Raw genomic sequence first — 25437 nt, 5'->3', positions numbered from 1 at the left:
AATAAATAAAACCTTTTAAAAATTTGATGAATGGATAAGGAAGATGTGATATATGTATATTCCAGTATATATATAATGGGATTATTATTCAGCCATAAAAAGGATGAAATCTTACCATTTGCAACAACATGCATGAAGCTAGAGAGTATATGCTAAGTACAATAAATCAGTCAGAGAAAGACAAATACCATATGATTTCACTCCTCTATGGAATTAAAGAAACAAAACAAATGAACAAAGGAGGAAAAAAAAAGAGAGACCAACCAAAAAACAGACTCTTAACAATAGAGAACAAATAGTTACCACAGGGTAGGTGAGTTGGGGGAAGTGTGAAATAGGTAAAGGGGATTAAGAGTATAGTTATCTTAACGAGCATGGCATAACATATGAACTGCTCAAGCACTATATTGTATACCTGAAATTAATATAACACTGTATGTTAACTATATTGGGAATAAAGTAAAAAGTAAAAACACAGGTAAAAATAAAAATTAGATTTGTTTTTTGTATCTATATGAGATGATAAGTGTTAACTAAACTTATACAGTAATCATTTTACAATACATGTAAGTCAAAGCATTATGCTGTACATCTTAAACAGTGATGTATGCCAACTATGTATCAATAAAAACAAAATAAGAGAAGTGCTTATTACAAAATACACCAACCATCTTGATGAGTAGAAGTACAGTAAAGTCTAGATCTTAAATAATCTGCAGTCATAAATGCTTTGTTCCTATTTCTGCATAACTTTGACTCCTTTTAAATATAAAATGACTGTCTTGGGCAAAAGGGACTGTCCTTTGAACTATAACATAACCTTGTCATCATCACTGTTAATCTCAAATTAATTAATTAATAATTAATCTCACTTAATCCCAAATTAAGAATTTATAGTTATAATGCTAATGCAATTATATTCAAATAGATAATACATGGATGTGGTACAAAGTTAAAGAGATGTAAAAACACACAAAAAGTAAAATACCCCTATCCCAATCTCTCAGTCTCCTCAGAGGCAACCACTCTTAACGATCTCTAAACACATGTGTTATGTGTATTTTCCCCCAGAATGTCATTTGTCTCGATTTTCTTCATGGTGCCGTTGCCATGCAAAACATGTTATTTCTATACATTTGCATTTTATCTTTTCTTTTATGGCTTCCAGCATTTATGTCATACTCAAAGACCTTCCCTGATCTGAGATTATTTTTAAAAATTCTCTTATGACTCACTCTAGTATTTTTATGCCTTCATTTAATTTATTGAAATCTTTGATTCAGCTGGCATTAATCTGAGTCTAAGGAATGAGACAAGGATCCAAATAGGTTTTTTTCCAGGTTGCAAATAGATGTATCCTAACATTTACTGAAAAGTATATTTTTTTTCTCCACTGATATAAAATGCCAGCTTTATGTTAACTCTAATTTCCCTTATAGATCTGAGTATATTTCTGGACTCCATTTGTGAACAAGCATCTCAAGATTTTAATTAATCCAACTTTATACAGTTTTAAAATCTGAGGTTCTAGTCCTTTCTCACTACCTTTTTCAGATTTTTCTTAGCTAGTTCTGAACGTGAACTCTAGAATTAGCTTATCTAGTAAAAAAACTTTGTCCATATATGTATTGAGATATATGTAAATTAGAGATTAAATTAGGAGAATCAACTTCTTTATAATATTGAGTCTTCCTATGAAAAAATATGCATTTTTAAATTCAAGGTTATTATTTCTCTGTTCTGTTTAAAAGTTTCTTTTTTTATTAAAATTTTTTTAGGTAAACTTTACCCTCAACGTGAGGCTTGAACTCACGATCCTAAGATCAAGTATTGCATGCTGGGCATCCCTGAAAGTTTCTTTATATACTTTCACATTTAGTAAATGTCTTCTTAAGTACTAAGTATTTTACCTTTTTCATCTCTTAGATAATTGAGACATTTTCTCCCTACATATTGTCTCCCCGGTAGTTTTTAATAAAGGAAGTCTATAAATTTTTAAACTTTTATATTAATTTTTAAAGTTTTCATATTAATGTTTGATTCTAGCCACATTACTGAATTCTTTTTTTCTAACAGTTTTCTAGAAGTTTCAGTTTCTAATTTGTTTCCTAGAAATTTCTAGATATATATCATAGCCTGCAAATAGTAGAAGTTTTATTTCCTCTTTTGTAAATGTTTGTTTATATCTTATTTATATTTCTTGTCTAACTCTATGGACTAGGATTTCTAGAAGAGTATTAGGTAACAGTGGTGATACAGAATGTTCTTCTCCGTTCTAACTTTGCTAGGAACACTTCTAGTGTTTTCCAGTGTTGCTCTAATGAAAACATGATGCTGATTTAGAATAAGGTGTATTTTCTCATATCACAGATATCTACTCACATTTTTAACTTTAAATCAAGAATGGATGCTGAATTCTGTCAAGTAACTTCTTCATCTTCTCTAGAGTTGTTCGCATGATTTTTCTTCTTTGATCATTAATATGGCAAATTACAGCAATAATTCCTGATATTGAACCACCCTTTTATTTCTGGAATGAAGTCTACCCTAGATAACAATGTATTATTGTTTTGCTGTGTTGTTGCACTGCTGGTTCCTGCGTAACCTTATTTTATTTGGTTATTTATAGGTAGGAATAATTTAGAGTTTCTTATTCTATGTGTACATGCCTTTTTTGGATTTTTGCATCAATACTATTAAATATTAGGTTCATTTCATAAAAAGGTGTTTCTCTTCCTCTTCTATACTATGAAGCAGCTTAAATATCAAACATTTGTTTAAATGTTGAAGTTACTTGTGCCTTTGAAGTTTGCTGGGATGATTCATTTGTGAAACCATATGTCCCTGGTGAATCTGGGAAGGGAATGCTGAGTCGGAAGCTTTTTTACTTTCTTTTCCTATGGTAATTGGCCTCCTTAGATTTTTCTATTTTAAGAATATGTTTTTTCTTGAAGATTATCAATTTTATTCACAGAGATATTTAAAGAGTAATAAATTATGTTTGACTTTAAAAAAAATAACTACTATATGTGTAATTATGTCCCCATTCTCTTATTTTGTATATTTATGCTTTCTCTCTTTAAAAATTATGGAATAAAAGAATTATATCTCTTTATAAGAATATCAATATTTACTAGCTATTTCTTGATGAACTGAAATGAAGACTCACCCAGATATGATTTCCTTAAATTAAAAAATAATAATTACAGGGGTGCCTGGGTGACTCAATCAATTAAGTGTTGGACTCTTGGTTTTGGCTCAGGTCATGATCTCATGGGTCATGAGATCAAGCCACACACTGGGTTCTGCTGCACTCAGCAGGGAATCTGCTTAAAGATTTTTTCCTTCTGCCCCTCTGCTCTACTCTCTCCCTCTAAAACAGATAAATCTTAAAAAAAAAAAAAAGAAAGAATAGTTACATTTATATATGTGTAAGTTGCTTACTAACATCTTCTAATAGAAATACCTTTTCTGATCAATTTCTTGTTGCTGTTTAACATGTTTCTTCTCAAACTCACGAATATTTTCTACACCAATTTCTTCACAAAAGTGTTGGAAAATCTCATCTTCAACCTTTTAAATTATTTCAAAACAACTGGTTTAATAATTTTAAGAAAGTATACAATGCTTAAACCTAAATTCCTCCTACCAAGAATTCCCTGTATTACAAGGTCAAAAACTAGTCTGAAAAGCATTATTGTACTCTGAGGAACCAGTGCTTTTTTTTTTTCTTAATTCCTCAAACTACACCCATCTATTTTCAACTTTCTTACTCTAAAATCTAAATAAGAAAGCTCATAACTGGCCTTAATAACTGTTTTGGCTTTTTGAAGTATTGGGAACAAAATTAGAACTATTTCCTTTACATTAGCCACACCATAATATAACATTCTACATAAATAAATAAAATATTCTTTAGATATGAGTAATATTATAGAGTCTGAGGCAATAGAAACCAAGAGGACTAGAGCATAGAATTAAGACTCAGAAAGATTTGGAAGAACTAGAATGAGCCAAATCCAACAAAACAACATCTAACTTCAATATTTTTAAAGCCCTGCATTTATATACAATTATAGGATAAGAAAGGCCTGTTTTAAACAGCAGGACATGTTAAAAAACTTTCAGATTTTAGTTGAATATAAATTAAATATAAATGGGATATGATTGATGGCAGTGGTAGGTTACAATTTACATAACTAGATAATCAAAATTATGGAAAGTTATAGTTCTATGTGTTGAGTCCCACAGTACTCTGTACAGGTCAGACAGTATTTTGACATTATACTTTGTTCTGAGCATTGAGAAACAACAGAGCACCCAGAAGATGGTTGCCAGAGCTACTCTTAAATCCATGGGAAATGTACATGATTAAAGTAATAGGGGTACTTAAGCTGGAAAAGAGATAATTAAGGAACAACAGAAGTGTGGTTTCAAATTCTGTGATATAAGGTAGAACTAAAGCAATGGCTGGAAATTATTAAGTGATGGTGGGACAGACAACTTTCTAAGGATTAGGATCAACAGCAGAATAGATTAAGCCATAAAGTTGCTGTCATTTTTATCAGCAGAGGTTAGATGACCAAATCTTTGTTGCCTCAGAGCCAAGCACTGTGCCTGGTACATATAATACATGTTCAAGAAATAATTACTGAGGGAATAAGTACCTTTAAAAGATAACCTGAAAAGTTCTTTCTTTCTGTTGTTAAGGACAGTGGGAGATGAAAGGTGCTATATAATTTTTACAATGGGCAAGGAGATGCTGGAGAACAGAAGAGAATAACTATGCACTGGTCATTATCTCTTAAGAGGGGCAACAGTGGTTCTCCAAAGACACAAAGAAACTCATCAGGCAAACAAATAAAATCAAGCACTTATCAAACTGCTTTAGCATATATTCAAGAAGTCCCAAATTTGGTATCTGGGCTAGAACTATATTTTACATGTCAACCAGTAACAAATACACCACTCATGACCTTATCTATCTTTTCTTGAAATTCTTCAATTCTTTGTTGCCGTTCTTTGATTCCTTCACTCAACATAGTACATTGAGACTCAATATTTAGTAGTTCACTTTGTAGTTGAGATTGTTCCTAATCACAGAAGAGAAAGATTTCTTTTTAGCATAATTATTTTACCTTTATACGGTGAAGCAAAACAAAAAAGTGAAGATATGTTTTAGAATAAAAAGGGAATCCATGAGACAAAGTAAATGCAGGTAAGGCTATATGTCAAGATTAACAACCACAAAAATAAACTAGAATATAACCTCAATCATGAGTTAAAGTGTAAAAACTACATGATGCTATATAAATGTAATTCCTCAAATTCTCGGTCCTGCTTCTCATCTCCACCAAGTTTTCTATAAGCCCATATTACCCGGTAAAAAGCAGCAAGTTGTTTCTTTTTAATCATCTCTAGTTCACTCTGAGAATATTTGAGTCGTGTATGAGTTCCTTGTACTAGAGTTTGTATTTGTTTCAAATCTGCTTCCTTGCGAAGTATCTTCATTAAATCCTAAAAAGGGAGAGAAATAGAACATTTTACAACGGAAAGGTACTTTCACATGTCATAATTCCCCCTTCTGATAAGAGACTGATAATTAAGTACACAAGTCATCTGGAGGGATCACAATGCCCTAGAGCATCTCCAAAGACTACCATGCTTCCTAGTAGGAAACAGGAGTGAAAAATGAGGAATGGGAAGGGTGCGTTCCATCCAAGGCACACAAGTGACATAAATGGGATTAGCCTTCCTTTGAGTCCATTCCTTCCTCCTTTGCCCACCCTATTACTCAATCAAAATAACTCCCTGGTATATGTATGTTCTTCTGTATTTTTACTCCTAGTCTTTCTATGAATACATGCGTACATAGTCACCTATATGTGGTTTTTTTCACTCTTATTTTACAAATTTAGAATCCGGTTGAATGTGCTTTTCTGCCTCCTGTTTTACTCATTCAGTTACTCATAAAAGTCAGCTGATAAAGCTCTAAATTGATTCCTTCAATGGCTGTATTTTATTCCAGTGTGTAAGTGTACCGAAATTATTCAACTGTTCTCTTAATGATGGGCCTTTGCTTTGTCCAGTCTCTGCCATTACTAACAGGGCTACAACAACAGGCTTATGTGTTTTCATTTCCATGCAGTAGGTGCCCCAGGGTGAGATCAATGGCTCAAATTCATGCGTCTAATAGCTGCTACCCACTGCTTTCCAATGGCTGTATTAAGTCACGTTTCTATAAATAGTGTAGGAGTACGTTTCTTTACATCTCCACCAGCATTTACATATTTTTCCAAGCCTTATTGATAGGTGTGGAGTACAATGAATTTAGCATGTATTCTCCTGAGTACTATACTCTGTATTGAGCAATTTTTCATGTGTATTAGCCAATGGACTTCTTCCTGCAAACTGTCTAATCTTATCCTTTTCCCAGATGTTCTATCATAAAGTCCTTTTCATGTCAACTTGTGAAGAGATCTTTCATAGTACAGAAACTAGTCTTCATTTTAAACTTCAAAAAACATATATAATGACTCTTATCCTCGTTTAATTTTTTTTTTACATTCAGGTTTTTAATCTATCTGGAATTTATTTACTTATTTTTTAAAGATTTTATTTGAGAAAGTGAGCAAGAGATTCTTAAGTAATAAATACCCTTATATCTCATCTTTCTTCTTTAATAATGAAGGTATTTCCTCTTGATGCTTTTGTGTGTCTCAAAGACTTTCCATTTACCACTTTCAGGACATTTTATAATTTGCCTTTTGGTTACTTCTTTGATCCCCAAGCTATCTACAAGTCCATTTCTTAATTTCTATGCACACAAAAACTTTTTAGTCATTACTTCTAACTTCATTAAATTATAATCAAGATGACCTTTTATTTTATTTTTTGTGATTTATTTATTTATTCTTTTTTTAATCTTTTTTTAAATTTATTTTTTATTGGTGTTCAATTTACCAACATACAGAATAACCCCCAGTGCCCGTCACCCATTCACTCCCACCCCCCGCCCTCCTCCCCTTCTACAACCCCTAGTTCGTTTCCCAGAGTTAGCAGTCTTTACGTTCTGTCTCCCTTTCTGATACTTCCCACACATTTCTTCTCCCTTCCCTTATATTCCCTTTCACTATTATTTATATTCCCCAAATGAATGAGAACATATAATGTTTGTCCTTCTCCGACTGACTTACTTCACTCAGCATAATACCCTCCAGTTCCATCCACGTTGAAGCAAATGGTGGGTATTTGTCATTTCTAATAGCTGAGTAATATTCCATTGTATACATAAACCACATCTTCTTTATCCACTCAAGATGACCTTTTAAAAAGCTACTGAGGTTTCCATTATGGACAAGCATATGATCAGTTTTTAAAAGTGTTTCATGGATATTCTAAATAATAGCTCACATTTATTGAGCACTTACCAGTGTTCTATCAAGTTTACATTATTAACCTACTTAACTCTTTCAACAGTGCTATGGAAGAGGCATTATTGTTATCCCTACTCTCAGTCCAGGGTCCAGGGAGGAGGCTGACTACAAAGAAACCAGGGCGGGATGGAAATGTTCTGTGATTGTGGGGGTGATTAAATGACTACATACATTTGTCCAAACTTACTGAATCACACACTTAAAGTAGGTGGTGTATATAAATTATACCTCAACACAATGAAAAGTCAAACAATATTATTTACAACATATATGATTAAGAACAAATTTACTCATTATACAAATAATTCTTAAGAGTAGGTAGCAAAATAACAAGCGCCTAATAGAAAAATGTACATAGGAGATAAAGTTTGAAGAAAAAATTACCAAGAACCAATAAAACAAGGGGAAATGCTCAATCTCAGATATAATTTAAGAAAGGCATACTCAAACAATTAGATTATATTTATATAAATATAAATATATATAAATATCATATATATATTACCAATCAGACTGGTAAAGATGGAAATATCTTCTAATATCTCATGTTGCAATTCAGCGGCATACACACTCTACTACAGGTGTTCTTTTGATGGGAACTTAGCAACACCTATTAATAGTTTAAATATGTATAGCCTTAGACTCAGAAATTCCACATATAGGAATTCATCTTAAGAGATATATTTATACAAATAAAGATATTTTAAATAATAACAACAAATATTTATATAGTACTCACACATGCCAGTCACGGTTTTTTTTTTTTTAACTGGATTACATGATTTAACCCTTAAAATAACTCTAAAAGGAAGGTACTTTTATTATACTCATTTTATAGGTGGGAAAACTAAAGTACAAAGAGTTTAGGTAACTTGCCCAAGGTCATAGTGTTAGTAAGTAGCTAGTAAGTAGGTTAGCCAGGATTTAAAGTCCAGCAGTGTGGCTACACAACTCATACTCCTAGGTACTGTGTTATTCTCCTTCTCTATAGAATGTTTAATGCTGCCTCATTTGTAACCCAAAATGTCCATTGTCCAGCAAAACCCAAAATGTCCATTATTGGAGACTGTTAAGTAAACAACTTTTACAATGAAATACCAGGCAGGATTCATTACAAATAAGTGGTTCTCTGTATGCTAAGATGAAAATGTTAAATGAAAAAGCTTCTTGTAAACACTATTTGTAGCAAAATCCCATCATAAAGCAAACAGGAAAAATAATACATATGGTTGCATATACAAAGAAAATTCCTAGACGCTATATATCAAACGATGTTTAGTAAATATCACTGAGCTATGAGGATAGGTAAGAGAAAGATTTTTATCTTTTACTTTATTCTGTTTTGCTTTACTTAAAGTTTTTTAAACTATAAACATGGTACTTTTATTACCACAAAAATTAGTTTAAAAACACAATTATTCTACTTAGTATTCCACAACTTTTACAGCATGGGCTTACTTTTAATTCTTGGATCAGCTGGGCTCTTCTGTCTCTTAAGTTTTTTATCTCCTTCTCATCCCAGCATCTAGCCTTGTATTTTAAGTCGCTTGACCCTCCAGAGATCACCCCAGATTTTAAAAATAATGTTCCATCAAGAGCTACTGTCTGTAAAATTAAAAACATTTTATCCTGGAGAAATGCACATAAGGAAGATAAAAATAGGATATAAAATGGCAATTTTTATAGCTGAGAGTTTATAGATGAGTAAAGTACATACTGAAATTCACTAATAAAATACCTCACTTAAAGAGGGACACTAGCTAATAAACCACAAATACAACATTCTGTTTTGCTAAGGCCCAAAGCAATTCTAGACAACAAACCAGCAGCAGTTAAAAAGGTTAAAAATAAATAGTATATTAGTTCCAAACATGTTCAATATTGAGAAGCAAACACCAAGGGTATTGTACTTAGTATCAAAAAGCTTGCATTATATAATCCTGTATTTTGAAGATTTGTTATCACATGTCAATGGCATATTATGAAAACAGCCTTAGCAACTTTAGGACAGCAAACATAGCACCTTCTCCAAGATGCATATGAAACTGTGATCAAGAAAAAAATTTAAATGGAGTCAAAGGTATAAAATAGCTTCAAGTTTATAGTCCTGTGATTACATATATGCTTTATAGGATACATGATTCTTAATGTTTTGTAAATGTTTTGTAATTATTTTGTGAAAGCAGGAGAGGACCATGTTTGGAAGACTAAAACCATGCAACATGAGTTTAGGAAGAAAAAAAAAAGCCAACAAATAGGAGTTTCATTCATTCCTTCATTCAGACAAACCCTCCCCACGTGCTACTGTGTTTGAGGCATTCTATACTGGGGACTAGAGAGACCAATGGGAGTGACAAATGGTACTGCCCTCAGTCAATCATGCTAGTGGGAAAAGAAACATATCATTGTAACATAAAGTGATGAAAAGCCAGAGTCATATTCAGAGCAATCTGGAAGCATAAAATTGGGGGGGTCCTCACCCAGCCACTCCATAAAAGGCTTCCTGAAGAGGGGAAGGTATTCACTGTATCATATCAGAAGAACTAGTTAGAAGCTAGGTAGCTATATTTAGCAGAAAATTCAGTTTATTTCTCTCTCACAATTACAAAGGTACACATTAAAGGGTTTGTATGTGGCTCCATAATTAACAAACCCAGACTCCTGATATAATATTGCTCTATCATCCTTAGTATTTGGATTACTCTTCAAGGGAGACAGCCTTTTTATTTTTTGGAAGGTCTTAGGGGCCCTCTTCCCTCCCAGTTGTTAGTTTGGCAGTGAGTTTGGTCACTGGGTCTGAAATGGCTCTTTGGACAAACACTAGATCTTTACTGGGCAGCAACAGCAGAGGCAATAGAAACTGAGCTCCTGATGGGAAGCTCTCTCTGGTTGGGAAGGGAGTTTCCCTGACCAGGAAGCCTACTGTTACACACTTCACTGATTCTTCCAACATCTCCACAAAAAATAAAGTGTTATGGAGACAGCATCCCTCTCCTGGAATACTTTTAGCTCACGCTATTTTTGACTGGCCAAACCACACCCCTATTGAATGAAAGGTAAAGATCCACACAGGCTTTTAAGTTCTCCATAAAGCTTACTTTACTATGTGACTATGTGTCACTAGTGATGCGTGTGTATTCTCTTATATGACAGTTTTCAAAGTCATTTTGTAGTCCAGGAGAATCCTACAGCTCTAGCTATTGTGTCTACGTTTTAAGATAGAAGGTAAAAGGGTTCTATTAATAAACTTTCCTGGCATATCTTTGATGACTGCCATTTACTTGCAGGGGCCCCTCCTAGTTAACACAGTAAGATCAGGTTTCTGTTAGCAAGGACAAAGGGGATAGGGATACAGAGGCAACTGCAGTCTCCAAAACAGACAGGTAGGAAATAACCAGGAAAAGGGTAGTGGCAGGCCACTGGCTATGAGGCACAGACACATAAACAGATTGTGTGTATGCATGTGTCACAGAGGTGGGATGGAGAAAGAGGGAACAAAGAGTTCGGAATTCCTAGCAAGTAAAGTGAGAGTTAAGGAATCAGTTGGAGGTGAGGCTAGCAGGCAGGGCAGACTGTAGAGCCCTTTGTGTGGCATCTTAGGAAGAATGGGGAAGGAGTACAATTGAGGACTGATGGGTTTATGGAGAGCATGGAGGCGGACTAGCACTGAACAGTGTGATAGCACTGAGAGGTGGTCAGACAGGTGCTTTTAACAGACAGACCACTCTGGCAACTATTTGGAAAATGGATTGGTTCAAGTGAGCCAGAAGTGATGGTAAGAAATCAGCCAATAATAGCTAGGATGAAGAAACGGAAAAAGATCTGAGAAATGTTTAGGACATATAATCAGGCAATTATAATCCTCTGGGGATTACAGAAATTACATGGAAATCCCTGAGGAAAAACCAGAACTTCATATGGCTAGAAGAGTTGTACCAAAAATTAAATACAGGAGATCAATATTTAGAAAGAACATAAATTTAGACATACTGATTTTACAGTGCTTGTGGGCTTATATTTTACTTACTTACAACATATATCTTATTTTCTGAAAGAAACTAGATTTTATAAATTATAATAAACATAAATATGCAGTAAGATAACTACAAATAGTAGAGATACGAAATTATACTAGGTGAAAAAAGAACCAAGTATAATAATCCAGACTATTATAATGAGAAATCATTAAATTCAATTAAGCTGGGATCCCTGAGTGGCTTAGCAGTTTAGCACCTGCCTTTGGCCCAGGGTGTGATCCTGGAATTCCAGGATCAAGTCCCACATCGGGCTCCCTGCATGGAGCCTGCTTCTCCCTATGCCCGTGTCTCTGCCTCTCTCTTTCTCTCTGTGTCTCTCATGAATAAATAAATAAAATGTTAAAAAAAAAAGAATTCAATTAAGCTGTTAGATTAAGAAAGATTATTCAATATATGATATTAGCATAGGCAATTAACTATTTAGGGGGAAAGCTAACAGCTACAGCTACTAATGCAAATCAAAATAAATCCCAGATTAAAATTAAAATACAGAAGTGGTACCACCAAGAAAAGTGAAGAAAGGTTAAGTAAATCCATACTTGGTTTCATAGTAAAGACCAACTATGTAAAAACAAAACTTAGAAAAGGTAAGGGATAAGCTGATTTTTAACTATATGGCATAGACACCATGGTACACACTAGACACTTCCAGGGTCTGGCTGCCAGATTTAGCAAACAGAAATATGGCATTCCCAGTTAAATGTGAATTTCAGGTAAACAATGAAGAGTTTTTGAATATATATACATGTGTCCGAATATCTTCTCTTTCAACTCTATTCTAGGAGACAAGTTAGGGATGGTTTTCATTTCCCTTTTTGAGCTCTATTTTCCAAAATTTCTAAACTGCACACTTATTAACTTCTATTTCTGATATATAAAAATCAAATATAATGCTGAAGAAGAACCTCAGTGGGCCTGGCTTGGAGAGAAATGTATCAAGAACTCAGCTACGAAGAATCTGCCACACTGTGCATAGGATTGCCATGACAGCACCCTCTTCCCAGCCACTGTATTCAGGTAAAAATCAACTTCTCCTCTCTAAGCAGGGGGTACAAACAATGATTTTCTGAGGTTATTTTTACTTTATTGCTTGCCTGGCTGTTGCTGTTGTTACTGCAACCATTTACTATTGCATATACTGTGCCCGACGTAGTGCATATATGCTATTTGATTCTATGTTCACAAGCCTATGATGTAGATATTATTTCCATTTTATAGATAGGGGATAAAAGATATTAGGTAACTTGCCTAAGGCCATACGCAGGGACTCTCGTCCAAGTTGGTCAAATATCAATGGCCATGTTCTTAACCACCATGTTATATATATCTCCTTCAATGCCAAAAACATAGTAACAATTTGTAGAATTATAGATCTTAGGGGTTTTAATAGTTCCTGTGTTTATTAAAACAACTCATTTCTTCTAAAGGTAAATATAATCTTGGATAACCTATTTTCATTTGACTTGCAGTCAAATTCTTATTCCAGAAGGACTATAATTTTTATTTCCAGCATGCAATTTCCTTAACTTACAGCTTACATTAGTTGGCCAGGGCAGTAATCCTATCCCCACATTGAGGGTTACATTCCTGAAAAATAACCTGGCTGATGCAACTGGGATTTCATTTAAAATAAGGAGTGGAGGAATTTTTTAAATTACATTAAATAAAAGTTTGAGAAAGTATGGTATGGGGTAGAAAAAAATTCTTTGCCACTAAAAATGTTTTCTGCAGGATTATCAATCATTCCACTGAATCAACTTCAACTGTCTCAAGAAATAGTGTTTCAGTGTTACAAACTGCTAACTATAATTCTCCTATAATTTTTGTATTATGTAGATTATACATAATTTTGAAGTTGCCTTTCATTGGTCTAAAAAATAATATACTTTAACATTTTGTTTCTGAATGGATGAGACAGTCACATATTTCAAAGTCCAAAAAATACAAGACTGTAGAGTGAAAAACTCCCCTGGCTGTTGCCACCCATGTGCCTTCCCAAGAGGTAATCAAAGGTGTGAATTTCTTATAGATGCTTCCAGAAATGTTTTTGCATAAACACTTGCAAAATGTTTGATACAGATATCATCCCTTATTTCCCCATTGTTTTTACACAGATGGTAGCATACTTACACTAGTCTGCATATTACTTTCTAAAAAATTGAATAGATCTTGGAGACTGCCTCATTCTTGTATATAAAGAAATTTATTCTTATTTAGGATTGCATAGTATTCCATTCTATGAAAGCACTATAATGTTATTGAACTAGGCTTGTCTGGATTGTTTCCAATTTTTCCTGTTACACAAAATGGTTCAATAAATAAATTTTGTACATACATATATCATTTCATTTACATGTGAGTTTATCTGTATGTGAAGTTCCCAAAAACTATAACTGGAAGAACTGTACTACATGGAGCTGGTACAAATTCATACTCTCACAGTAGTAAATGGTAGGGCTTCTTTCCTCATAAAGTGTTAGCAATCCTTTTTTTTTTTTAAAGATTTTATTTATTTATTCATGAGAGACACACACAGAGAGGCAGAGACACAGGCAGAGGGAGAAGCAGGCTCTATGCAGGGAGCCTGACATGGGACTCGATCCCGGGTCTCTAGGATCATGCCCTGGGCTGCAGGCGGCACTAAACCGCTGAGCCACCCGGGCTGCCTAACAAACTTTTTAATGTTGATCAACCTGACAGGTGAAAATAGTATTTCACTCATTTGGCAGAAAACTTACTCTAGTGTTGGGAAGTCACAATGATGCCACAGACACTGCCCTTTCGTCTGAATTCTGTGAATCTCCACCTGGCCTACCCTGGGGTGGAACCTGAACGGTACTGTTGCCCTTGTCTAACCTTCTTCCCTACATCCCTGGCAATGGTCGTTTTCTGTGAAAACAGCAGTGAACAGGTTTGGTTTTGCACTGGCCCCGAGGAAATGGATCAGGAGTTGTATGGGCAAGAGGGAAGGATGAGAGCCATTGGAGAACTGAGAATGAATTTTTTTTCTTTTTAACATTTTTTTATATTAGTAATAAATGTAGTGGAAACAAGCAAAAAAAAGTATTTCAGTGTAATTTTAATGGTAATTTCCTATATTTTAAGTGACGATGAGCTTTCATATTTAAGAACAATTATATTTCCTTTTATGAAAATAAGCTTATTCATATCCTTTGTCCATTTTTCTACTTTGGACCTCGATGATTTGCAGGAAAATTTGCTCTTTACTGTGAGCTGTAAACATTCTCCATGTTTTTTGCTTTTGCTTACAGTGTTTTTGCCATGCAGAATTTTTTTAGGTTCATGTGAATGTAACTCATCTTTTATAACTTTTGTCATACTGAAATGGTCTCACCATTTCTGACATTAAGAATAAATTTCCCATGCTTTCTCTCAGCATACTTACAGTTTCATCTCCTACATTTGTTTTGAAGCCATCAAAAACGTATTCCGATATAAGGTATGAAGTTTAGATTCAACCATATTCTATTCCAGATGGTACTGTTTTTTCAGCTTACTATTCCCTGCATTTTATTCTCTTGTTCAATGTGTGTAGTTTTTGGAAAAATTATCTTTTCATAAATTACTAGCTAGTTAACGACATTTTTCTGAATCTGCTTTTTGTTACATCATATTAAAAGGGCAAAGCATAAATAGATCTTTCTATTCACTTTTTTGAGTAACAATCATCCAGTCTATGGGAAAGGAAGCAAATAACTGTTTCTCCGGTTAAGGAGAAGGGATGGAATAATCACATGTATTCAAATAGACTCCATATTTTAAATTTTTGCTATATAAATTTTAAAAATATTTTAAAATTGAGTTACCATAAAAATCTTGATGACCAAACTATAGCTAGCAGAACTGCTGCTATATATAAGATAAGCTGCTGCAAACTATATAAGATAAGCTTATCTAATATAGTTTATAAATACTGTATGTAGTTCATAATCTAGCCAAAATACCATTTTGTGATTTAACTTGCACTATTTGAATTTTAAAAATTCTAAAACATGATATCAAACCTATAGAAAGATAATCAAGTCCATGGAAAACCAAGAGCACAAATTCAAGACATTGGATGATTTCTGTGAAAATGTGACATCTATTCAAATGTTCTACACATCCTAAAACAGCGAAAATTCTAGAAGTGGAATAATAGTCAGAAGGTTAAAGTCCCTGAAATATACTTGATACAAATAAGACAAAGCAGATTAAAATTTTGAAATAATGAAAACAAGATACAGTCTAGAGGAGTTACCCCAAAGTATGATCTAAGCCTCTTACTTTCCGTCTCTCAGGTCCACCGAATGCAATATGCCTTGCTTCTTCCACAGTCTCACAGACAAGGCCATTTCCACACACAAACTGAATTACTTTCTTCAGCTGAGGAAAATGAGTCTTTATGACATCAATCACCATTTTACAGCCTTTAATTTCCCTTAATCTTTCATTGATTGGCTTAATCTAAAAGGTTAAAAAATATTTGATATATTAGATACTCTAAAATAAAAACCAAACAGTACATCTCCCAAAAGCATACATACTAGTAAAAAAAAAAAAACAAACTACAGAATGTACTTATACATAGTAAAATTTTGACCAGAATCTGATGAATTATATCCCAACAGTGGCTCATGTAATATTTAAAGAAAACACACTTCAGCAAAAAACAGAAGACATAATTTACAGATTCAATTCTGCCACTGACTAGCTGGGACAAAGCCATGTATGAGAAGTGTTCCATACTCTCAAAATCAGAAAATCTAATGGGAAAAAATACCTATTTACATATGTGTCAAAAGAATAGCACGTCATGGAACTCAGAAAATCATGTTAGGCTTAAATGACCAGGAAAGCCTTCAGACCCTCTTTGACATGACTTTTAATTTTTAAGCTGGGTTTGTAAATAGATTTTTTAAAAAAAGATGTTTGCAATGATTACTGAAGAACAGCAGGCATGACCTCATTTTTATGAGAAGAAACCAATGAGAACTAACGACAAGCAGGGCTGACAGTCAAATGCAGGGCAGTGCATGTCTGCTCTAACCACTGCTCACGTCGCCTGCAGTTCAGAGTCTTGAAAGCTGGACCAAGTGGAGCATTTTCTTTAGTAGGCAATAAAAAACCAGTAAAGGACATCACTTGTGATAATGGCAAAATTCCTGCTGCAGGAATTTACTCTGGATACTCTAAGGCCTCTTCATGCATATCTTAAGGTCCCAAATTTTGTCTGCTCCACCAAGGGGTGATTGCATAATTAACAGTCGAAACCCAGGGTTGGCATTTCATGGACAGGCCATATGTTTTAACTGTTCTATAGTTTGCTATAGAACAAAATAAATTGCTGGTAGGTTGGTGTACCACTAGAGTAATATCCTCTAGGTCATCAAGGTAGAATTACGGCAAAACTAAATTAGGAAGAAATGATATTAAATCAAGAAATTTTATTCCTGAGGCAGTGGCTCAGTCAGTTAAGCATCTACCTCTGACTTAGGTCATGATCCTGGGGTCCTGGGATGGAGCCCTGCTCAACAGGGAACTTGCTTCTTCCTCTCCTCTGCCCCTCACCACTGCCAGAGCTCTCTCTCTCACTCTGCTCTCTCAAATAAATTAAAAGGAAAAAAAACTTAAAAAAAAAAAAGAATTCTTATTCTTTGCCTACTAATATGTTAACACCTGCTGATTGAGTGACTAACAGGCATCCAAACTATGACTTTTTTTCAATTACTACCATAGTTTTAGGTAATAAAGACATACTTTAAAAGACAAGATTTTATCACTATTAAGCACTAATAAGCATTACAGATTTCTTACATCAAGGTAATCTAGAGCAAGGAATGTCTCTGGTTCAGCTCTTTCTTCCTTCAGAAATCGAATACAATCTTTTGCTACCTTTTCAGAGGTTACAACAATGGCAACCATGTACCGGCCAAAGAGTTTAGTAACAGCCAGCTGGTATTTTTTATGAATAGGATGACAGAGGTCAAGTAGTCTTCCAAACTTAGCAGGTTTCAAAAGAGGAGAAAAACAAACACGTTACTAAGGAACATATAATTCATTGTTTCTTAATATAACAAAGAATAGACCAAAAATGAATTTTATAAAATTATAAACATATTTGAACAGAATCTCATTCAAATGGACATAGGTTTCATCATGAAAGTATCAATTTGGGTGTCACACTTCACCTAAGAGAAGAGTAGTGAGGAGGGACTGCCTTACCAAGGTATTAAAATATAAGGCTATGGTAATTAAATAGCATTCATCCACTATCTTAGTTATTAAATAAGAATCAATGAAGTACCTACTACATGCAGGTACTCAGCTAGACATTGTGTGAACATTATAGAAAAAAAAACAGACACTCTGACTTCACAAAGCTTTTAGTCTAGTAGGGAAGAAAGATACAAATAATCAATAATTACAAGCATGTACAAAATACAGCAATAATACACACTATGATAAAGCAGACAGTGCTCTGAGAGTGTGTAACAGGGACCAGGCTGACCTGAGAAGTTAGGGGAATCTTCCTATGAAGGAGTGTTACCTGAAGTCTCAAGAATGGCCAAGAAGTAGACGCAACATCAACACCTTTGCTACAAAATGTCAGAACATCAACCGTCCTGTATCAATGTTCCCTAGAATACTTGAAGATTCAATTTTACATCTTTCTACCTTTTTTGCATGATAATTTCTACTTCAGGAATACCAATTTTTTATGATAGCCCATCATTGTAATTAATATTTATTATCCTGCTCTTTGTTTTTTCCTTCTCCATTCACCTGTAATTAACTCCAATCTTACTTCTAGGTCAGTAATTTGATTTTCACCTATGTAACCCATTCCTTGCTACTTGCAATTTCTTATTAGTTCAGTAATATTGCTTGTTCTTGATTTGTTTTCACAGTTCTGTTTTACTTTTTATCTTGTATTAGTTCATATGTGAATCTGGTTTTAGGAATTCAAGCTCTTATTAAATTGCCCATAGCACAAATTACTTAGGGGGGGGATTTTGTTCTGTAACCTTCTTCCAGACTAGGCTCTTTGACTTCTAAATGCTTCTAATTAATTAATTAATTAATTAATTAATTTATTAAATGCTTTTTAAAATCATCCTTTCTTTTTATAGTCATATGGACCTATAGCTGCCATATTGAATCTTTTCCCCTTGTTATGTTTAAGGTGGGCAACTCTATTCCAACTTTGAAGTTGCTGAGGTGGATAACTGTTTTTGATTGCCTCACCCAGAACTGAGACAGTTATCTCCTCTGAGCAACAGGTGACAGACTAAGTATTTTCTGTTCTAGCTTCTCAGTATTTTCTGATCTAATTCCTATTATCTAAGGGCATGGAGGACAGCAAGTGAGACCTGAGTTGAGGCTGTGTGTTATCTTTTGTCTGAACACCTGAGTTTTACCCTTTGAGTTTTTAATTAATATCCCTTACCAAGTTTCTTCTATGGGGGAGTGGGAGAGAAATCCCATTTTTGGGAGAGGGCTTTGAATTGGCCTTCCCTTCCATCTAAGAAGATCAGAGGTTCATGCTCCCTGATCCACAAGTTTTTTAACCAAAAGGTAGCAAATACATATGTGTTTATTTCTTGCTAGGTTAAGGGATACTAGGTGAGAACTCTCAGGAAGTAATTGATTTGTTAGTTTTCCTTCTGCAGAGTTAAGAACAAGGAATGTTATCGTTTAATCTTTTTTTTTTTAATTATGGACTGTCACCATTTTCTGAAGTTCTGGCATTAGATATAATAGCCTCTTTTATTTTTTGGTTGTTAAACTCATTTTTAAATGAGTTTTGCTATTTTCTTTGGTACTGGGGGAAGGATTCTGTGACTGAGCCTTCCTCTTTCATCACGATCTAGAAGAGCGGTTTCAGAACAGTTTAAGTGGTTAACAGTATCAAAAGCTGGAGGTAGGCCCTCATAAAATAAGGACTACACAGTGTACACTGGAGCTAGTGACAAGAAAGTCAGATGCCATAACCCTAATGCCAGAGGAAATAATTCTGTGAAGTTGATACCCTAATAGGTTAGATATTGCTATATTTGAGCTAATGAAATACATTAGCAAAGTAGATACACAGACTTACAGAATAAAAGTTCATTGTTTCAAAAGCATGCCAATGATGTCTACTGAAAAATATATATATTTTTAAATTCAAACTACGAAGAATATGTGGTTTGAGGCTATCCACCCGGGGTGGGGTGGCCAGACTATTTGATGGCACCCATGTCCTTTGGTGATACTGGTCGTAATTTAGACTTTCTGGGTAATATGTTCATGTCAATGATTGTCTCCCATAATTACTTATCTATAGACACTATTGTATTGGAATTTTAAAAAAATTTTGTTGTAATTATTTACTATTATGTTTTAAATATAAATTATCAAACACAAAAGTAAAAGATTTCTGAAATAATTCTACTTCCTAATGACGATAATCCCAAATAAGAAAGATTAGCCTTTTTGTTTCAATTAACTATTCATTTCTTATTACCACAGAATCTGGGTAAAGCCTTTTAAGGTGCTCCAGAACCTCTGCTCTCTTTTGCTGACGAGTTCCCTCATGGCTATCAATTCCGGCATTCTGCAATTCGCTTCTAATAAGATTCAATTCCTCATTAACTTCAGACATTCTTGATTTTGTGTTTTCAATTTCACCCACTAGGGTTTCCTCTTGCTGTTTTTTCTCTTTCAAGCAATCCCTACATAATAACAACAATAAATTACATAGCAAAAAGAAAAAACAAAATTTAATTACAAGATATAATACTCTGTGGTCTGGCATCGCAGGGGAATGGAATAGTGCTTATCAATTTTAAATGATGAAAAATACAATAAAATGAGCCTAGCACTAGACATGGACAAAGAGATTTTAATCATTCTTTGTTGATTCAGAAGATACATACTTCTGAATACTGAGAAAGTAAGGATAGACTGTTATAACCAGAGTAGTCATTGTGGCTTAGTAATAAGTAAACACCAATGAAAAATAGAAGTCCCAGTGACAGGATACTTAGGTCACATTAGCTTTCGTGACCTAACTTTTATTATAAAATATCAATACCAAAATTTCATCATTTAAAAGTTTATATTTTCAAAACTTAAATACTGTATTTACTTATGTGATTATAATTTTTAATTATCTATGATGAAATGGAAAAAACTGGAGGACTGAGAACATTAGGATACAATCACTGGAAGCCTTCATTTCATGAATATCCCACAAATATACCAGGATCCCTGAGATATAAGAAAGCCACAAGAACTCCTCCTATACCCACATGCATGTTTTTGTATACTCCTCCAACTTCTCTATTCGTTTTTTATGATCTTCTATCTGTTCTTTTATTTGTTTTAGATTTTCCTAAAATAGGAAAAAAAGAAACTTAAAATCAGTACTAGCAACTCCAAACAAATACAATTGACTATTTTTTCACTATATCCCTAGAAATTACTATAGAATTGTAAGGTGTGCTAAATTTGAAGTATGTCAAATATAACTTTATGAAAACACTCTAAGAACAAGGTTTAACTCTGAAAAGGCAGTTAGGGATAGAGCTTTATGCTTACAAGCTTAAGGTTCAAATTCTGGCTTAGCCATTTACTAGGTCTCTGTGGTAACTTCCAGCTCTAAGAGCTGGTTTTCAAAGGTCTCACATATTTCATGTGTCCCTCAAACCAATTCATTCAATATTTACTCCCTAGCTACCATGTAGTAGGAACTAGAGATATGATAATGAACAGAAGGGGTGCGTGAGTGGCTCAGTCATTTGAGCATCTGACCCATGATTTCAGCTCAGGTCATGATCTTGTGGGTCCTGGGATTGAGCCCCTTATCGGGCTCAGCAGGAATTTGGTTGGGACTCTCTCTCTCCCTCTTCCTCTGCCCCTGCCCCCACTCATGTTCATGCTCTCTCTCAAATAAATGAACAAATCTTTAAAAAAAAAAAAAAAAGAACAGCACAGAGTCTCTGTTCTCAAGGGCAGAGGGCTGGTGGGAGGAGGCAGACAAATGCACAGCAATTCCAGGAGAGTGACTTGGTGTTACAATTACATAGAAAGCTGGAAGGCAACAATGGGTTTTGGGACTAAGCCTTTACAGAAGCCTTGTTCCATTCACTTTATCACTAACTAAGTACAAGTGTTGTGTTAACCTTCAACTGGTTTCACCTCTAACCTTTCCCCTATTCACCCTGTGTACCACAGCATGATTAACCTTCCTTATTCCATTACTAAGTGATCTAAAACCAGGAGTGTACCAAAGTAAAAAAATATAATAGTTTTTTAGTGTATACCAGGAAAGAGAATAAATGCCAATTTTCATGTGAAAAAGGACAAATACATTCTATAAAGAAACTATGTCATTTTATTCATTTGTAATACAAATTCACTGAATGAACACTGTACCACAGTTATAACAATAACCAACACATGGTTCCTTTTCTCTAGGACTCACACATTTCAAAATGAAAGTCCCCATACTGAAATTCTATTATCTCACTTATCTTTCATTCAAAGAAGTCCTTCTACAAAATGTCATCTCTGCTACTCATGATTATCAAATAGTTCACCTTCCTACTTATTAGTATTTTCATCTGCAAACTCACAACATGACTAAACTGAGAGGCAGTACAGTGTAGGGTTGAAAAAGTTTATTCTGGAGACAGTGTTTGGAACCAAATCCCAGTTCCTCCACTTACTAGTTCAGTCAAGTTAACCATCTTGTGCCTTGATTCCTTCATCTGCAAAATTCATCAGTTCAACAAATATTTATTATCTGCTCTAGATAAGGAACTATTCCAGGTACTTGGGATGTATCAGTCAACAAAACAGACATCCCTGCTTTTGTGAAGTTCACATTCTAGAGGAGGAAGGTAGACAAATATAATATACAAATTAAATCATGTACTAGGGGGATCCTTGGGTGGCTCAGCAGTTTGGCACCTGCCTTTGGCCCAGGGCATGATCCTGGAGTCCCAGGATCGTGTCCCACATCAGGCTCCCTACATGGAGCCTGCTTCTCCCTCTTCCTGTGTCTTTGCCTCTTTCTCTCTGTGTGTATCTCTAATGAATAAATAAGTAAAATATTTAAAAATAAATAAATAAATAATGTACTAGGACAAATGTTATGGGAGAAACAGAGCGGGGTGAGGGGAACAGAAGTGCAGTGGGGACTGTAATTTTAAACAGGGCCATCAGGGTACGCCTCACTGAGAGGGGGGCATTGAGCAAAGACTTGCAGGAAGTGAGGGAGTCAAAAATGAAGAAATGTAGGGAAAGTATGTTCCAAGTAGAGGAATAACCAGTGCAAAGGCCCAAAGACAGAAATATGTCTGCTGTGTTCCAGAGGCCAGTAAAGGGAATAAGAGGGAGACAGCAAAACATATTTCAAAGGTAAATTGCCATGGGAGAGGTGAACAAATCAGGCAGGTCTTCGAAGGGCATAGACTTAAACTTTATGTGGGATGGTGAGCCACGGGAAGACTTACAAAAGAGCAAGTTTCATGATCTGACTTAGATATTAAAACCATTTCTCTGGTGCTGTCCTAAGACTGTTGTGGAGAAGAAGAGTGGAAATGGGAAACTAACAGGCTACTCCCGGTGGCCTAAATAGACAAACAAACAAAAAGATGGTGACTTGGGCCAGCAGAAGTGGACAGAAGTGATACGATTTTTGGTATACTTTGAAGGTGGAGCCAGCCGAATTTCTTCAGAGTCAAAAATGGTTTCTAAGTTTTCTGGTCTAAGCAACCAGTAAGATTGAATTGTCATCACATAAAATGAGAAAGATCAATATGCGGGAGGCATTTGAGTGTGAAGATCAGAAGTTCAGCTTGGGATTTAAGTTTGAAATGTCTATTTAACATCCAGAATGGAGATGCTGACAAAGCAGCTAAATATATGAGGTTGTGAGCAAGAAATACAAATTTGGGAGTCATCAGCAGATGATATTTAAAGCTATGAGAATATAGATCACCAAGGCAGAGAATGCAGAAAACAGGAAAAACCAGGATGAGAACATAACAGTACTAATATCTACTTTACAGAGTTGTTTGAGGATTAAGTAAATTGGGTTCAAGGCAGGGCTGTAAACATGGAATATACATGGTCTGCACAAAAAAGCACTACATTATAATATTACTGCTGTTACCTCTGGAGAATGTCAAATCCGTTTCCAGAGACATATTTCATTTTGAAATGTCAATCCTCAGCTTCTTCATCTGTACCCTACAGCAAATACCTATTCTTCAGAATAGTGAAACATGCAGGAGCTAATGAATGCAAAGTGCCTAGCAAAGTAATCAATAAACATTTTTCCTCTAAATTCCAATCCACTTATAAATCAAATGTATGTATAATTCAGAACCACTTCCCCTTTATGGTTCTTATCAGAAATGGTCCTGTTCTCAGCATGGCCCACTGACTCCATAGAGTATCACGAGTTGTTATTACTGTTGAATTGCCACAGTAATAATTTTACAGGCCAATGCTCAGTCTTTGGAAAAGGTGGTCAAGAGGCACAGAGGGAAAGACCAACTACTTCATATATCATCGCACTTCCTTTCACCTTGTTCAACCTCCCCATGTCTATGAGGTAGACACATCTGTCCTCATCATACACATGAAGAAATCAAAGCTCAGAGAAGTTAAATAGTTTAGTTATTTCTCAAGATTACACCAGTCAGTGACAGAGCAAGACTGGCAAAGACTGGCAGGAAGCCATGTCTGCCTTACTCAAGGGCAGAATACAATCATGCTGTCTTGCTGGTCACTTCCCGTGTAGAGAGGGCATGAAGCTCCTCCTGGACCATGTCCTTAATGTTTCCACAGGACTTTGCACTCACCTCTATTACGACAGTTGTTTGTTTTCTCTCTTTTTCTGTCCTCCTTCTCACCTTACTGGACTAAAATAGATGTAAGAACAAAACCTGTATGGTCTGCCCATACTTATCACTACAAAGATGTGTAGAAAATATTAACACGAATGAAGGCACTGTCTACTTCCACCTTAGACCACAATGAAAGAGTACCTGGATGATTCTAAGCAACAAAACAGGGAGTTCAGCACTTTTTAAATTGATTGTTATGTTTAGTGTAAACCCATTTATATATCGAAAAGTTGATATGAAAAGAGAATATACTTTCACTGAAAATAATTCCCAGTCATGACTGCACAAACCAAGGTACCTGAACTTCTCCATGCCTCCGCCTTTCAAATGCCAGTCTCTCTTTGTCCGCCTTCTGTTCCCAGTGCAGCTTTTCCAACTGTTGGGTCATTATAGCCACTTTCTTTCTTACTTGTTCCTTAAGTCCTTTGTAACGATCCAGCTGTAGAAGGAGCATCTAAATATTACTAACTCACAGAAGAAGCGTGAGAGGGAAATTTTAAGATACCATTTACTAGCAGATAATTAATCTTATCAAAAGTTTTACATAAATTAGAGGGATAGTTGGTCATCTTCTCAGGTAAGATAATGTGAACAGAAAATGAAACTCTTCTTATTCAAAACTGCTCAGATAAGTAAGGTATTCAAAACTAGCTTTATAACATTTCTGTAAGAAATTCTTAGAAGAAAAAGGGGATTGATAGTCCAAAAGCAAGAGGATTTCAGATAAAATTGCATATTTATATATAGTTATTTTAGTATATATTGTGATGTAAGATTATCATAAAATTAATGAAAGATAAGTGACAAAAAATTCAGTTGAGAGAATTGTGAAAACTCTGATTACAAATTTTTGTTTATCTACTACCAATTTATAATTAAATTTTTTACATACCAAATTGGATATTAATTCACCACCACATTTATACTACTTCAATCAATCAACTTCCCTCCTGCCAATTAAGTGGTCATGTTTCTTCAAAGCCATGTATATCTTATTTTTAGTTTTTATAATATTTATAAGGAAAAATGATTACTAAAACATAGGAATATTATTAATTA

General features: G+C 34.7%; 1 protein-coding gene across 1 annotated transcript in view; it reads right to left on the bottom strand.

Moving 5' to 3' along the window:
- Positions 1 to 25437, bottom strand: part of SMC1B (structural maintenance of chromosomes 1B) — a 71015-nt gene that overhangs the window by 22006 nt on the left and 23572 nt on the right. The window contains exons 7-15 of the mRNA XM_035696015.2: positions 24677 to 24817; positions 20770 to 20852; positions 19983 to 20190; positions 17291 to 17476; positions 15761 to 15940; positions 8895 to 9041; positions 5380 to 5517; positions 4977 to 5093; positions 3467 to 3573 (exon numbers count right to left, since the gene is read on the bottom strand). Of these exons, the coding sequence (XP_035551908.1) occupies positions 3467 to 3573; positions 4977 to 5093; positions 5380 to 5517; positions 8895 to 9041; positions 15761 to 15940; positions 17291 to 17476; positions 19983 to 20190; positions 20770 to 20852; positions 24677 to 24817 (1307 nt within the window). The remainder of the gene's footprint in view (positions 1 to 3466; positions 3574 to 4976; positions 5094 to 5379; positions 5518 to 8894; positions 9042 to 15760; positions 15941 to 17290; positions 17477 to 19982; positions 20191 to 20769; positions 20853 to 24676; positions 24818 to 25437) is intronic.

Source organism: Canis lupus, chromosome 10 (genome assembly GCF_003254725.2).
Source record: "Canis lupus dingo isolate Sandy chromosome 10, ASM325472v2, whole genome shotgun sequence".
NCBI classification, from domain to species: Eukaryota; Metazoa; Chordata; class Mammalia; order Carnivora; family Canidae; genus Canis; species Canis lupus.
Note: the sequence above shows the minus strand (reverse complement) of the source record. Positions and strands in the feature narration are given on the sequence as shown.